The sequence below is a fragment of the Octopus bimaculoides genome, chromosome 15 (genome assembly GCF_046866305.1).
Source record: "Octopus bimaculoides isolate indiv1 chromosome 15, ASM4686630v1, whole genome shotgun sequence".
Lineage (NCBI taxonomy): Eukaryota > Metazoa > Mollusca > Cephalopoda > Octopoda > Octopodidae > Octopus > Octopus bimaculoides.
Window position 1 is genome coordinate 45,727,929 of NC_142942.1, and position 17,455 is coordinate 45,745,383.

Sequence of the window (17,455 nt, forward strand, 5' to 3'; positions counted from 1 at the left end):
TTAAAAGATTAAGAAACACTCCTCAGATTTTTTTTGCACCAAGAATGAATATTTCCAGTGACACCAGATAGTACCTTTGATATTGTAATCCTAGATTTATCTGTGACGTAGCAACCCTAGAAGTGTTTAAGGTGTTGCTTATAACAACCATAAATAACGAAGAGCTAATTACACTTTAATGAACTGGATGAATAGGAAGTGTTTTGTGTGTTTAAACTTATGATATCTATGTTCTTCTAAGGCGGTGAGCTGGCAGAAACGTTAGTGTACCGAGGTCGACTTTGCCTTTCATCCTTTCGGGGTTGATAAATTAAGTACCAGTTGTATATTGGGATCGATCCAATTGACTGGCCCCCTCCCCAAAAATTTCGGGCCTTGTGCCTAGAGTAGAAAAGGATATCTATGGTCTTTTTGCCCCTCCATCCTTTGAAGGCATGAAGCTAGTGACTAGGAGGTTTGTCTCATGGGCATATTCTTTTACTTGTTTCAGTCATTTGACTGTGGCCATGCTGGAGCACTGCCTTGAAAGGTTTTAGTCAAACAAATTGACGCCAGGACTTATTTTTTTTTAAAGCCTAGTACTTATTTTGTCGGTCTCTTTTGCTAAACTGCTAAGTTACGGGGATGTAATCATACCAGCATCGGTTGTCAAGCGATGTTGGGCGGACAAACACAGACACAAAGACAAACATCTTTCAGTTTCCATTGATCAAATCCACTCACAAGGCTTTGGTTGACCTGGTACCATGCAGTGGGATTGACCCTGAAACCATGCGGTTGGGAAACAGTATCTATTTATATAGAGAAGAAGGAGAAGAAATAGAGAAGCAGCTTGTAGAATTTATATTTTATTAACTTTAACATATGAGATTTTAGAATTTTTTAGATTTAAATGTGGCTTTGTTCCATTAGAACTTTTGGTGTCTGAATATGTTTTGTACCAGTTCTTCTTGAAACAATAAAGTCCGTTCAGTTTATATGTTGTGTGACTCATCATCATCATCATCATCATCATCATAACAAAAAGAACTAAAAATCTAAAGATAAAAACAAAAATGATTTGTTAAGGTGAAGTGAGAGTGGTTGTTACTTCATCGATGCACATGGATCTCAAGCATGTTACAATCATAAAGCTCGTTGGAAGACAATATCATTGGAATGGATTGATAAGGAAAATTTTGGAATAAATTCTTCATTTCTTAAAGACAGAGAGAAGTGAGTCTGGATTTGTTGAAGGCAATATCATTGGCATGACTTGATAGGAATAATTTTGGAATAAATTCTTTATTTCTCTGAAATTTCTTAAGGATAGAGAAATATTGGTCTTGGATTGGTTGAAGACAATATTTTGGAATGAATTGGCCAGAATAACTTTGGAATAAATTCTTCATTTCTGCAAGATATTCTAAGGACAATAGACCGGTGGATCGGGATATGTATGGTCTGTTTTCACCTGTGATAAATAGAAATAAAAAAAAAAAAGTATGTTACAATGTTGATATTGTTTGATTATAAATTTCTTTTGATTAGTAACCATGAATTTAGATAGGAAAGACTTATCAGTATTTAGGTGAGTAGGTACGTAGGTAAAGTCACCTTCTCGAGTTATGTTGACTCATAATGGCGGTTTCCTGGTTTCGTTGCAGGATTACTCACTTTTGCCAGATGAGTGGACTGGAGCAACGTGAAATGAAGTGTTTTGCTTAAGAACACAATGTATTGCTTGGTCCAGGAATCAAAACACTATCTTACGATCATGAGTCTAACACCCTAACCATTAAGCCACGTGCCTCCACATTTAGTGGGTGGGAATGCATGGGAAAAAGAGAGTCTGCCAAACATGGCCCCAACAGAAGGACCAGCTATTCTAATTGATGGCAGTCTGATAGATGAACCACTTAAGGATATGAAGACAAGGAAAACCTCTGGGCTGTCAGGAATCATTGCTGAGATGTTTAAAATGTCTGGTGGAGTGGGTTATGGCCTATTTAACTGCATTGTTAATCAGGTTGTACAGGAAGCTGTTATACCCAATGACTGTTATAACCAATGACTGTTATACCCGCATAAAAGCACTTGTGCAGTGCCACATAAAAGTGTCCATGTGGTGTTATGTTAAAGCGCCTGTGTGGTGCCATGTAAAAGCATTCAGCACACTCTGTAAAGTGTTTGGTGTTAGGAAGGGCATCCAGCTGTAGAAACCATACCAAATCAGACTGGAGTCTGGTGCAGCCCCTTCTGCTTGCCAGCTCTAGTCAAACCGTCCAACCCATGCCAACATGGACAGCGGATGTTAAATGATGATGATGACTAGTGTAGCAGCATTATCGTTAAATGTTACAAAGGTAAGGGAGTTGCCTTAGAGTAGTGTGCTTACAGGTGTAACAAATTGTCAGACCAGGTGATGAAAGTGTATCAAATTGTTGGATGTCATGAAAGTAACAGTTCAACTAATTAGGTTCTGCAGTTTGGTTTTGTGCTGGGGGAAAAGTACCACAGATGCTCTCTTCCTGGTAAAACAACTGCAGGAGAAGTATTTAGCTAAACATAAGTGACCACTGTTTCAAGCATTTGTTGACCTGGAGAAAGCATTCGACCAGGGTCCCCCATATTGTGATCTGGTGGTTGGTGAGGAAGCTAAGTATACGTGAAAGACTTGTGAGGTTCATAAAACCATGTACAGGGGTGTTGTTAAAAAGGTGAGATTTAACTATGAGGAGTACAGCAACGAATTTAGTGTGCTGGTAAGAGTTCACAAGGGTTTAGTTCTCAGTCCCCAATAATCCATCTCATTGTCCTCTGGGCCATAACACAAAATTTTAAGACTGGATACTTACAGGAACTCCTTTATGCTGATTACCTCATTATTATTATAGCAAAATCTATAGTGGAGGCGCAATGACCCAGTGGTTAGGGCAGCGGACTCGCGGTCATAGGATCGCGGTTTCGATTCCCAGACTGGGCGTTGTGAGTGTTTATTGAGCGAAAACACCTAAAGCTCCACGAGGCTCCGGCAGGGGATGGTGGCGAAACCTGCTGCACTCTTCCACCACAACTTTCTCTCACTCTTACTTCCTGTTTCTGTTGTACCTGTATTTCAAAGGGCCAGCCTTGTCACACTGTGTCACGCTGATTATCCCCGAGAACTATGTTAAGGGTACACGTGTCTGTGGAGTGCTCAGCCACTTGCATGTTAATTTCACGAGCAGGCTGTTCCGTTGATTGGATCAACTGGAACCCTCGACGTCGTAAGCGACGGAGTGCCAACAACAACAACATTATAGCAAAATCTATAGTAGAAATGAGGTGAGAACATACAAAGGTTGAGTGAAGCTGGAAGAGAGGGTATAGCAAATTGGAGTGCGACACCAGCAAGGATATATTATAGATGAGGAAGACTATAAGATTTATCAAAGTTGAGTGATATTTGTAGTGACTATACATGAAATTTGAGTGAAAGTTCAAGTGACAGAATACAAAGGCGGAGTGAAATATTAAGGTGAGAGAGATATTATATTATATTATGTATATGAATATATATAATATAATGTAAGGATAAAATCTTTATAAGAATTTATCAAGTAGTCAGCGTGAAAAAACCTCATAAGGAAAAAAAAACTATCATTTTTTTTTTTCCATAAATATATATAATTTAATTTATATAAGGGCAATTCTATACAATAATACCTCACGCTTCATATGAAACCATTGGTATGCCGTTAAGTTAAAAGTTTTTTGGAGGTTAGCTTTGAAAGTTGCATTCCCTCGTGATCGGTAAAAATGTGCTTATTTTGGTAGTTTTGACTTATGAAGTCCCTCTAAGTGTGAGGCATTATTGTATAGTAATGCCCATATATAAATTAAATATAAATATATATATATATATTACCTTTCCAGATTCTACATCTTCTATAAGTTTTAACAAGTCATACATCTTGAGTTCTTCAACTTTTTCTTTTAAGTATGTCACTCGGTGAGAACATTCCATCATGCCACACATCGGGTTGTCAGAAGAACATGGCTCGTACTGGCAGAAAAGAGAAAGACAATGGGTGGAATCTTCTAAAAATGTTTGAATTATTTTTTTGAAATGGTAACTAATTCAGTTTTTAAATATTGTAGCTGTGATAAAATGAGTAACATGGAAGTAAATTGATTAAATTACTGGTCATGTGAGAGATCACATGGCAGGTCATGTGGTAGACCATGTAATAGGTCATGTTAAATCATGGGTGAGTTGTGGTAGGTCACGAGGGAAGCCACATGGTAAGTTATGTTAGGTCATGAGGTAGAGGAAGTGGTAGGTCATGTGATAGATCACCTGGTAGATTATGTGATGTATCACTTGTAAGTGGGAGGTCATGTGGTAACAAGTTGAAGGTCATGGTAAGTCATGTTTCACATTAGGTAATGTGTTAGGTCACATGATAGGTCATGTGGTTGAACATGTTACATGTCATGTGATGTGGTATATGAGGTGTGACATGTGATAGATAACATGTTTAGGTCATTATAAGTTGTGGAAAAGCTGATCATTGGACAATTTATTGTAGAGAATTGTACATTTAAGGGTAGTCATGTGATAGGTCAGTTTCAGTCATAGAGTCATTGCATGTCCTACAAATGATAATGACATCATCGTTAATTAAGAAATTAATGACTCACAGGCGTGGCTTTGTGGTTAAGTTGCTTGCTTTCCAACCATGTAATTTTCAGTTCAGTTCTACTGCACAGCACTTTGGGCAAATATCTTCTACTATAGCTCTGAGCAGACCAAAGCCTTGTGAACAGATTTTGTGGATGGAAACTGAAGGAAGCCCATCACATATATGTATTTATATATATGTGTGTGTGTGTGTGTGTGCATGTTGTTTGTGTGTGTTTGTCAGTGCTTGTTTGTGTGTGTGTATGTGTTCGTGTGTGCACATGTGTAGGTGTGCGTGCTTGTTGTATGTGTACACATATCTTCACATCATGTGATGACTGTAAACGAGTACCACTGTCATACAAGCAATGTTGTTCATTTCCAGTCTCCTGGGATAAGCATGTTCTGGCCATGGAGAAATATTACCTTGCTAGGAAACAGGTGAGGGTTGATGGCAGGAAGGGCATCCAGCCATGGAAAACTTGCCTCAACAAATTCCATCTGACCCATCGAAGTGGACATTAAAACAATGAAGGTAAATCTGAGATGAAAAATATTTGAAATAACATTATTTTTACCTGTTTCCATATGTTTGTTCTGAAACCTTTGAGTACCAAAAACTTTGCAAGTTCCTCATGATTATTGTCCAAACAGGTGAACAATGCTCTGCTACTGTAGCGACTGATGCCTTTTACTTTGTGTAAACCTTCAACAAGTTCTTTCACTTGATCGAGATCATTTGCCTTCAAATTATAATGAAAGTAAAACATAAGAAAAAACAACAAAAACAAATAGGTAGATAAAATTGGTAAAGATTGGTGAGAGAGAGAGAAAGGAATTGAACCAAGATAATGACAAAGAACATCTCAGAATATCTGGGGGTAAACATCTCTAATTTCTATAAAAAATCTGTTGAGATAACTTTAAAAATTGAGTGAATCACACTGCTAACACAGGTAGGAGACAATATTTAGATTTAAACGGTAGTGAAGTGAAAACACGCTATAAAAATAAAACTACTGAATGATAATAATAATAATTTTTTAGTAGGAACTGTTTACCTGGATGGCGCTGAAAAAGGATTCTTCGAAGCTCGTTTCTTCTAAGAATACTTCCAGTTCAAATTCACAAATTGATTTTTTGATGCATGCAAATTGCATGGTGCAGTTGCACTCAAAATAGTTATTTGGTGTCTTACCAAGCTGAAACAACAACAACAACAACAATTAGATGCTCTGATTTAGTTTATGCTTTCCTTTGGAGTTTGGCAAAAACCATGAAATCCTTATAACTTTGTTCTTTGTTGACTGAAAGTGATAAAAATTTGTTAATAATGATTCCAGTAATTTCATTTGTTTCCCACCTGGGCAAAGAATGAGAGGGGTAATACAGAACGGACATAAAGTTTGGGAGTTTACATATAATGAAATAATAATATAAATAAACAAAAATAAAAGGCAGGGTAAGTATACATGATATACGATGAAGAGGAAGGGAAATATACATAATGAAGGTACCCCACTGTCCAAGGTCTCCCTGATCACCAAGGGCAAGTGCCCTCTCCAATTCCCTTTCTCCAACTCATAGATCTAGACTTAGAGAGGTACCAATAACTCACTCAAGGACTGCACTTCCCTCTCCACTAGCCAGAAACCTTTTCTGCTCTGGCCTTTCTTTCTCTCATACTTTAAACTCCTCATCTCCTTGCATAAAGCTACCACCTTCAGGATTCATGTTCATGCAGGCTGCATGGTGACCTCACTAGTGCTGGTGCCACATAAAAAGTACCCAGCACATTCTGTAAAGTGGTTGGCATTAGGAAGGGCATCCAACTGTACAAACCATTCCATAGTATATCATGGTATCACACTATTGACCAGACTATAGGATGTTATACATCACTGGTCACAGTGTGCTTTGCATTGTTTTACCTTTTGAATGATGCCACCCTGCTGACCAGGCGACAGGCCAACATTACCCCTGATTGAAAGGCTGTCCATTGCAGAGTTACTCTTTTACAGTTGAGTGGACTGGAGCAATGTGAAATGAAATGATTTGCTCAAGAACACAATGTGCCACCTGGTTCAGGAATTGAACCTGCGATCTAGTAATTGTAAGTGCAAAACCCTAACCACTAGGCCACATGCCTTCACCATGCCATAGTATATAGTCATTTGGTTATTTGATTAAGTCTTGGAGTGAAACATATTTTCTCTTTCTGTCTTTGTTCTTGAAAAGGGTTGAAATAGAGAGGAGCAGAGATTGTCATAGTAGTGGTAGAAAGAGTGAAAGAGTACCTGCCCACACATGATAACGGATATTAATGTGAACTTACGTTGTCCTTAATGGTCACATCAGCTCCAAGTAGCTTCAATAGATGTGAAATTTCTGAGGTGTCTTCAAATAATACATAGCTGTAATGTAATGCGGTACGGCCATGCTGAACAACAAAAAAAAAAAAGGTAGAAGAAAAAGAAAGGTAGAAAAAGAAAAGAGAAAAACCTCATAAAATATCAATGTTCGTGTGAATATTAACCCTTTAGCATTCAGATTACTCTGTGAAGTATGAATCTCATTTTAACACAAGGCCAGCAATTTCAGGGGAGGGGTTAAGTCAATTACATCGACCCCAGTGTCCAACTGGTATTTATTTTATTAACCCTGAAAGGATGAAAGGCAAAGTTGACCTTGGCAGAATTTGAACTCGGATTGCTAAGCGTTTTACCCAGTGTGCTAATGCTTCTGCCAGCTTACTGCCTTAAGAAAAGTTTCCTGCAGGCAGCTACGGGGATCAAACCCCATTCATCTCAGATACTGGCCGAGTGCTTTACCATTAAGCCAAACGTCCCCTGCTTACCCTTTTAAAAAATTTTTTGTCATATAAGGGATTTTAAACCTATGTTATAATTAAGCTATTATTTTCAGTTGAATATACTTTGGACAAAGAGGAGATATTATCTAATTTTTAAACAGATGAGGATTGATGAGAGGAAGGACACCAGGTGATAGAAACATCTTTTCCTATAAAATTCCATCTGATCCATAGAACAGTGGTTGTTAAAATGATGATGATGATGAAAAAGTATAAATCAATAAATCTGTATCAATAATCAATAAATAGAGAGGTTATTTTCATCTTACACTATCTGCTTCATTGACAAGTATGGGATATTCTGTGATGAGATATTCTGCTACAGATTTCTGTTGATGCAAAAGAGCATAAAGAAGCACCGATCTGCCGCACTTGTCTCTTCGCAATGTTGACTTTTTCTTCATTAATTTCTTCACATTTTGCAAATCACCTTCTTTGATATATTGGTATATCTTATCATCTTCTTCCTTCAGTAAAAATACAAGAATAGGAAAATGGTAGCTAATAGTTGGTACCACGGTATATTGCAGTCTGTTTTGTACAGATTGTAATACATAAGAGAGAGAGAAAGAGAGAGAGAGGAAACTTCAATCAATGACATCAACCACAGTGTATTACTGGTATTTTAATTATCTACCCCCATCTCCTTCTGTGGGGTGAAGTTGGGGTGAGAAGGAGTATAGCGTTAGGATATTAAATACTTCAAGACGGTTTCTGTGTCACTTCATAGTGATTCTACATTTTAAAAAGACTAAACCATTATTTGAAAATAGAAGACAAGACAGTCATGGCTGGAATGTCATTGATCACAGATCTCTCTGGATCAGATATGACCTAGAGTTATACAACAAAAGCAACAACTTCAATAACAACCACTAAAACTCATAGACCACCTCTCTGAGGATTGAGTTCTTAAAACCTAATACGAAATGGTAAGAAATCAGAGTAAAAGATAAAAATCAGAGAGACCAGAATATCATACCTGCCACAATGGTGCCAACATTAATATTTCGCATATATCATAAATGTGTAAACTTCTGGAAATGTCCATAAGTGAGTTTCCTTCACTATCACGGAACAGGAGTATGTCTTGGTATGATCTTAGAATCATCTTTTGTAAGATTTCTTTCTTGCCTTTCCTGATTAAGTCCAGGATATGTTGGTCAATGACAACAACGTATAACTGTTTGTTGAGTTTCTTGGCAAAATCCCTCACTGTTCTTCCTTTGTTGTCTCGCAGAGATACATCTAATCCAAAGTGGAGCAGTGTTTGAATCAGTTCTATGGGTTTATCCCTTGCTATAGCTTCGTAAATTATTGTTTGGCCGTGCTGGTTGCGTAGCGACAAGTTACAGTCTTTTAGGACACGGATGATGATTTTGTGGTCTTGTGGCGCATCCGAGGAACATATTAACTGGGAAAGTAACATGGAGGAGATGAATAAAAAAGTATGTATGTATAGAAAAAAAGAAAATGAAATATATGAGGGGAAACATTGCATAATATGGAATGACCAAAACAAGAACAAGGAAAATGATGAAGATGATGATGATGATGTTGATGAGGATTATGATGATGATGCTGATGCTGTAGGCACAAGGCCTGGAATTTTTTGGGTAGAGAGCTAGGCAGTTATATTGACCTCGGTGTTCAACTAATACACATTTTATTGACCCTGAAAGGGTGAAAAGCAAAGTTAACCTTGGTGGAATTTGAACTCAGAATGCAAAGATGGCTGAAATGCTGCTAAGCATCTCATTCTAATGAGACCCTATAAGGGATCTAATGATCCCTTATAGGGTCTCTGAGGCTGTGGGAAGGAGGGAAAAGGTATCCTTTAAGTAGATACCAAGCCTGAATGCTTGCAACACAGTGGTCTTTGCTAAAAGCCTCCAAGGTATCAGATGGTGAAGTTAAATTATGCAGTGGACTGAATTTACTGTCCAAATAGGTCATAACAAGATTTGAACTCAACACTCAAACAACCAGAACAAATACTAGAAGGCACCTGGGCCAATGTTCTTACAGTTACACCTGTTCATTGCCTTGTTTTGATACTTTCTTTTATCAACCCTGAAAAGAAGTGCCAAGTTCACATCGTCTGGAATTGAACCCAGATTGCAGAGAGTTGGAACAGATACTGTGAAATATTTAGTCCGACACTCTAATGACTCAGCTAATTTACTCTGCCAAATCAGATTGGAGCCTGGTGTAGCCATCTGGTTCACTAGTCCTCAGTCAAATCGTCCAACCCATGCTAGCATGGACAGCGGATGTTAAATGATGATGATGATGATATATATATATGTGTGTGTTTGTGTTTGTCCCCCCAACATCGCTTGACAACCGATGCTGGTGTGTTTATGTCCCCGTAACTTAGCGGTTCTTTTGCTGAACCGCTAAGTTACGGGGACACTGATAGAATAAGTACTAGGCTTACAAAGAATAAGTCCTGGGGCCAATTTGCTCGACTAAAGGCGGTGCTTCAGCATGGCCACAGTCAAATGACTGAAACAAGTAAAAGAGTAAAGAGTAATCATTGGAATATACTTACATAAAAAAATAGGGGTCTCAACAGCCCTTTGTCCTTTACTTCAGAGTTGTACAGTCTATGAACATCGACCTTCAACTCCATCAGTAGGTTGACCATTGCATAATTATTCATCTCCCAAATTTCAGCAATCAAAGGTTTGCCAACATCTTTGCTATCGTTACGGTCTGTTGAGCGTGACTTGTCACAGGTATTCACATCTATGTTCTCCATCAAATCTAATGAGATATTTCAAACATAGAAAATAACAGTAACAACAACACCACCACCACCAGGTTGTTTATGGAAGACCAGGAGTCACCCATGCATACCAGCCTCCCCTCCACATACCACCGATATTATCCAAGGGAAAAGCAAAGCTGATACAGCTTGGAACCAGTGACGTCGCAACTCATTTCTACAGCTGAGTGAACTGGAGTAACATTAAGTAAAGTGCCTTGCTCAAGAACACAACACACAGCTCGGTCTGGGAATCGAACTCACTACCTCATGACTGTGAGCCCAACGCTCTAACTCCTGAACTATGTGCCCTCATATAATATGCCTTTATTTACCTTAGTACTGGACAAAGTTTAAAATTATCTTAATTTCATTAAACATGGCTATTTTCCTGTCTTTATTCAGTTCACACATCCCTTCTTTTGTTAACGACAAACACTGGCCCAATGGATAGAGTGGCAGTCAAGAGTTCAACGGTTCAAGTACGGTTAAAGCATTGGCTGTTTACTATAATGAATTCCCAAATAGCTCAGTCTATCTAATTGTAAATGGGTACCAAAATCTATTACTACTGCTGGAAAAATTGACTTCTAGAAGATAGTAGTGCAGAACTTCTGTACAGCGTCATAAAAAAGCATGTCGACATGGATGTTCCTCTGAACCTCAGGAAGTAAAAAATCGCGTGATGAATGCAGTCACCCACTCGCCTTGCATTGTTGGGTAAAATGGTATAGTTTTTTTACTGCCAGGGTATGAAAATGGCAATGTGAAGTGTCATACATCATCTAGGTGAAATGAATAACTAAACCTTGTAATTCAAGGTAGACAACTGTTGTTATCAGGAGCAGATAACTATTTATAAGCCAGGGGAGATAACTACTTTTTCCTAGCGAGTTTCTTAAAAAAGAAAATATTTCATGGAAGTAAAAAAAAACCTTAATAAAATTTTATTGAAGAATGTGAAGTTTCATGTAAGTTCTGTATAAAAATATACTATTCATGAAGCAGAATATTATAATTGTTAAGTGTTAATAATTTAAAATTTCATTGGGTGTCTGAATTGAAAAAAATAAAACGGTTCAACACACTTGCATACATACACGGAACATACCTGCACATAGCATGCATATGCACACACACACACACACACACACACAAAGATTTAGTCTAGCACGATTGTAGGTCACAGTAGAATTTGAACTCAGAGCACAAACAGCCAGAATAAATATCAGAAGGCATCTAGTCTAACAATCTAATGTCTCTCCTGTCAACCGCCTTTGGTCGATACTTTCTTGTCTTTCTGGCACTACGTTGATTATGATAATGAGTTTTCCAGTTAAAATTAACTTGAAATTAATGGGCAATTGGTTTTCTTCCTCTGTTATTGTGTGGAAGTCTCCCTAAAATACAATGGGGCCTGTATGATTGTAGGATACTGTAAGTGGTGGGTGGAAGAATATGGAGGATAATATTGCAATGCAATGAATGGTAAAACTGACATTCTGTCGGTTATGATGACGAGTGTTCCAGCCTTTTCATGAAATTAATATGCAAGTGGCTGAGCACTCCACAGACATGTGTACCCTCAGTATAGTTCTCAGGGAGATTCAGCGTGACACAAGATGTGACAAGGCTGACCTTTTCAAATACAGGTACTCCTCATTTTTGCCAGCTGAGGAGACTGGAGCAATTATGAAATAAAGTGTCTTGTTCAAAGACACAACATGCTGCTGGGAATTGAACTCATGACCTTATAATTATAAGCCAAATACTCTAACTACTCGGCCACACACTTCCACTTTTATTGCCCCTCAGGGACAAACGGCTAAGCCTACTTAACAAGGCTTTAAACCCAGAATGCCAGAAGATAGAATGAATACTGCCATTGTTTAATTAATGTTTCTTTCTCTTTGATGTTTGTGTTAAACTATATCTGTGGTAGAATATATTTGTTGTGTTATGTGTTTAATTAACGTGTCTTACGTTTTGAGATCCAGCTCTTGATAATCAATGGTCTTCCGCTGAGACAGGCCAAAGAGAATTCTATTGTATTTTCATATTTCTCCATCAGGCGTTGGCAGTGAATGTGGTAGGGATTCTGTTGGGCCATAACACGAAGATTCACTATTTTGCCATTCTTCATGATTGTTACCCGACACCAGGACTGTAAGAGCAGTTCCACTTGTCTAACATTTGGTTTTACCGTTAACATGGCCTGCCACAAACCTGCAAAACAGAAAAAGCAATAAATGACAAATAAAAAAAAATACATCATAAAAAACAAACTTGGAGTCTGCGTATATTAACAAGCAATTAATTTATTAATTTGAGTAAGCAATGTATCACTTGAAAGTTTCATAGGAGTGGCTAGGAAGATTCTGATTCAAAAATTTTTGTGCTATTTTCAGGATAATGAATATTCTCTTGGATTTTGATAACCATATTATCCAAATATATATATAAAACAATATGTGTGTGTGTGTGGCTGTGTGGTAAGTAACTTGCTTACCAACCACATGGTTTTGGGTTCAGTCCCACTGCATGGCACCGAAACAATAATAATCTAGTTTTCACATAGACATAGGAGTGGCTGTGTGGTAAGTAGCTTGCTTACCAACCACATGGTTTCAGGTTCAGTCCCACTGCATGGCACCTTGGGCAAGTGTCTTCTACTATAACCTCGGGTTGATCAAAGCCTTGCGAGTGGATTTGGTAGACGGAAACTGAAAGAAGCCTGCTGTATAGATATATATGTATATGTTTGTGTGTCTGTGTCACCCCCAACATCGCGTGACAACTGATGCTGGTGTGTTTACGTCTTTGTAACTTAGCGGTTCAGCAAAAGAAACCGATAGAATACATACTAGGCTCACAAAGAATAAATCCTGGGCTCAATTTGCTCGACTAAAGGTAGTGTTCCAGCATGGCCGCATTCAAATGACTGGAACAAATAAAAGAATAAAAGAATATATCCATGTATATATATATATATATGTATGCATGTATTTGTATATATATATATATATATATATATATATATATATATATATACACACAACGGGCTTCTTTTTAGTTTCTGTCTACCAAATCCACTCACAAGGCTTTGGTCTGTCTGAGGCTATAGTAGAAGACACTTGTCCAAGGTACCACGCAGTGGGACTGAACCTGGAAACATGTGGTTGATAACAAAGCTACTTACCATATACAGATATCTATACATATAAATTTGACATGGGCAATTCTTTCTTGTCTTGGGATTCACGGTCCAACGGCTGGGTGGAATTCCGCGAAAAATTACGCAGATGTGTAGAATGATCCGGTGGTGATGCTGGGCTTCGTATTTTTTTCATAGCTCCCATGGTTACCGAAATAATCTACTATAGTAATACTCTTGTGTTTATGAATGAGAAAGGGAGGGGTGATAGATGAATTAGGAAGGAAGGGCTGATGTCATACTTGGTAGTGGGATGATGAAAATTGTACGCTGAAAAAATAAATCAGACAGCGTTTCAACTCTGTGTGAATATATGTGTGCATATGTAAAAGAGGAGGGTATGTGAATCTGTGTGTGTATGCGTGTGCGTGTGCATGCGCAATGGAAGTGGGATGGTTCATTTCTGTTTGCTTAGTATTTGGGTTTATTTTTTGATTTGGTTGAATCTTGTTTTTTTTTTTGTTGGTCAGTTATTTTTAGCGTTTTGACAAAAAAAGTCATTCTAAAATTGTTTTTTAACGTAAGCGTACCCAAACAAGTCGAATGCTTACACAGGGCAGGTTTTACAGCCACATCATCCAAACCGACTTATCTGCTAGTATATATATATGTATATATATATATATATATATCTGCTAGTATATATATATATGTATACATACTAGCTTATCTGCTAGTATATATATATGTATATATATATATAATAATAATAATAATCATAATATTAGGGATAAAATCCAAAATTACAGGTAAAAACTCAATTAAAATCAATTTATTAAAAATTTAAATTAAATTAAGCTTCACAATATAAAATATATTAATATATAGTATTAGAGAAAATAATATATATATATATATATATATATATATATATATATATATATATATATATATAGGTACAGGCACGACTGTCTGGTGAGAACTTTGCTTTCCAATCACTTGGTTCCAGGTTCAATCCCACTGCATTGCACCTTCTACTATAGCCTTGGGCCAACCAAAGTTTTGTGAGTGGATTTAGTACACATAATATAATATATGTGTGTGTAATTTATATATATATATATATATATACATACATGTGTGTGTGTGTGTGTATAGGTAATCAAATGGGGAAAGGAATGAAAATATTGATATTCCTGTGCTAGGAAAAAGAAAGAGAAAAGGGTCCTTCTATTGATATAATGAAAAACGTTATACAATACAGGATTGCCATGCAGAAATATAAATGAATTTTTTTGAGACTAAAACATTTTAAAGTGCTCAGCTCTTGTAGTTCTTCCAATATTTACCTGGTTTGAATTTGTTATACCATAATAACATTTCCTGCCATCCTTCTGGTTTTGTTTCCAAGAGAATTTCTTCGGCTGTCTTATTGTCATTGTTACGAATCTCAGGATCAATTCCACATCTAAAACATGAAAGGAAACAGAAATTAAAGAGACATGAGAAAAATGTTCCATCAACCTTTTTGCATTTAAAGCGGCCATATCGGGCCGAAATATTCTACCTGTTAAGACTGACGACATCTAACCTCTCAGAACAACCCTGCAATGTCATTCTAGAAATAAACAATTACTTCATCAAAATCTCAAAGCTACATGTTCTTTTACTTGTTTCAGTCATTTGAATGTGGCCATGGTGGAACACTGCCTTGAATGGTCTTAGTGGAACAAATCGACTGCGGGACTTATTTTTTTAAGCCTAGTACTTATTCTATTGGTCTATTTTGCTGAACTGCTAGGTTACAGGGATGTAAACATACCAACACCAGCTGTCAAGTGGTGCTGGAGCACTGCCTTTAGTCGAGCAAATCGACCCCAGGACTTAATCTTTGTAAGCCTAGTACTTATGCTATCGGTCTCTTTTGCTGAACTGCTAAGTTATGGGGACGTAAACACACCACCATCGATTGTCAAGCGATGTTGGGGGACAAACATAGACACACAAACACACACATATATATATATATATATATATACATATATACGATGGGCTTCTTTCAGTTTCTGTCTACCAAATCCACTCACAAGGCTTTGGTCGGCCCGAGGCTATAGTAGAAGACACTTGCCCAAGATGCCACGCAGTGGGAATGAACCCAGAACCATGTGGTTAGTAAGCAAGCTACTTACCATACAGCCACTCCTGCTCATTGTTTAACACTCGCCTTCCATGCTGGGATGGGTGGGACTGTTTGACAGGAGCTGGCCAAGCAGAAGCCTGCACCAAACTTAAAGGATATTTCTAGGTGTGTGATGTCTATTAAACAATATATCATCTATTAAACTGAGAGTTAGTGATGTATCGAATACTGAATTTAGCTCAAGTGATGTATCAACTGTTGCATCAATGACAGTTGAAATGTATGTATGCTTACATATGTACGCATGAATGTATGTATGTATGTGTGTGTATATATATATATATATATATATATATATATATATATATATATATATGTATGTATGTATATATGTATGTATGTATATATGTATGTATGCATATATATATGTATGTATGCATATATATATGTTTAGATATGTATATATACATATGTATGTATGTGTGTGTGTGTGTTTAGATATGTATGTATATACATAGGTATGTATCCGTATCACCTGTCGCTTACTTATGTCATCAATGATTTGGGATAATATGCAGAGTCAGCCAGGTGTACAAGCTTTCTCAGTTTTCAATGACATTGTGGAAAATACTCTTAATTACACCTGCACACGTTATATCCCACCTTCACCATTTCTGCTTCATCATTGCATTTGTATATTTGCATGCAAGTTTCACAATTTCACAATTCAACAGCATTGCACAGGATTTGCATGCACTTATGCGTGTGTGCATATATGCATACATATATATATATAATATGTATATATAATTTGTATATATATATATATATATATATATATATATTTGTATATTTAGATCTCTACCAAATATTTGGTAAAAATATTGTACCTGTTATCAACGTAGCAAAATTCTCATATGAAAGGTTGTTTATCATACAATTTTGTGTGCATATCAATTTAAATAAGAGCTATAACGCGATCCATCGTAAAAACTTGTTAATGATGGATTGCGTTATAGCTCTTATTTAAATTGATATGCACACAAAATTATATATATATATATATATATATATATTCAAAAATTCATTTGTTTGGTACAAAAAATACTCCTCCAGTACTGTTCTGATCTCATCTATAGAATTCATATTTTTTCCATCCAAATGATTTTGAAGACTGCAGAATAAATGATAATCAGATGGGGCAATGTTTGGCGAATATAGTGGGTGGGGCATCGTTTCCCATTCAAACTGCTCCAGCCTTTGGAATGTCATCCTTGCTGTATGTGGCCAAGCATTATCCTGATGGAAGAACACCTTTTGCCTTGAAACTAAAGATGGTCACAGTAGATCTCCTTTGTTAGCGTTTTGTTTGGGTTTAAAACTAAACAAAGATGTCAAATAAAAAATAATGATCGTTTATAATACCGGGTGTGGAAGGTATTTGAGGACATACCGTTTTTTGGATCATTGCTGCAGTTTTTGTTAACTCTGTATAATCTTTGTTTTAGAAAATAGTAATGGCAGACCCTCAGCTTACTCAAGAAATGAAGATGTACACTGTTATTGTGGTTATAAAGGCTGAACATAGCGATTTAGAAATATCTTGATTTTTAAAAGTTGCCAGATCTTTCGTCTACAAAGTTTGAAAAGAGCTAGAGACTGAAGATGGAAATGTATTACCAGTATCTAAGCATAAAAAGCATTCTAAACACTCTGAAATCATCAGAACACCTGAATTTATCCAGTAAGTTCAACAGACCATTGATTACAATCCCAGAAAGTCCATGAGGTCAATTGCAAAAAATCTCCATGTGTCAGAAGGAACAGTCAGAAATGTTGTCTACGAAGACATCAGATATAAGTCTTATATGATG

The 17,455-nt window shown here is 36.9% G+C and overlaps 2 protein-coding genes across 2 annotated transcripts in view; one reads left to right on the plus strand and one right to left on the minus strand.

Annotated features, from left to right (window-relative positions):
* Positions 1 to 17,455, plus strand: part of LOC106878413 (something about silencing protein 10) — a 67,510-nt gene that overhangs the window by 8,803 nt on the left and 41,252 nt on the right. The window lies entirely within an intron of this gene.
* LOC106878429 (uncharacterized) overlaps positions 829 to 17,455 on the minus strand; it is a 26,914-nt gene continuing 10,287 nt past the window's right edge. The window contains exons 2-11 of the mRNA XM_014927641.3: positions 14,791 to 14,909; positions 12,271 to 12,513; positions 10,072 to 10,286; positions 8,500 to 8,931; positions 7,787 to 7,984; positions 6,981 to 7,085; positions 5,707 to 5,847; positions 5,224 to 5,388; positions 3,890 to 4,027; positions 829 to 1,453 (exon numbers count right to left, since the gene is read on the minus strand). Coding sequence (XP_014783127.2) covers positions 1,406 to 1,453; positions 3,890 to 4,027; positions 5,224 to 5,388; positions 5,707 to 5,847; positions 6,981 to 7,085; positions 7,787 to 7,984; positions 8,500 to 8,931; positions 10,072 to 10,286; positions 12,271 to 12,513; positions 14,791 to 14,909 — 1,804 coding nt within the window. The 3' untranslated portion in view covers positions 829 to 1,405. The remainder of the gene's footprint in view (positions 1,454 to 3,889; positions 4,028 to 5,223; positions 5,389 to 5,706; positions 5,848 to 6,980; positions 7,086 to 7,786; positions 7,985 to 8,499; positions 8,932 to 10,071; positions 10,287 to 12,270; positions 12,514 to 14,790; positions 14,910 to 17,455) is intronic.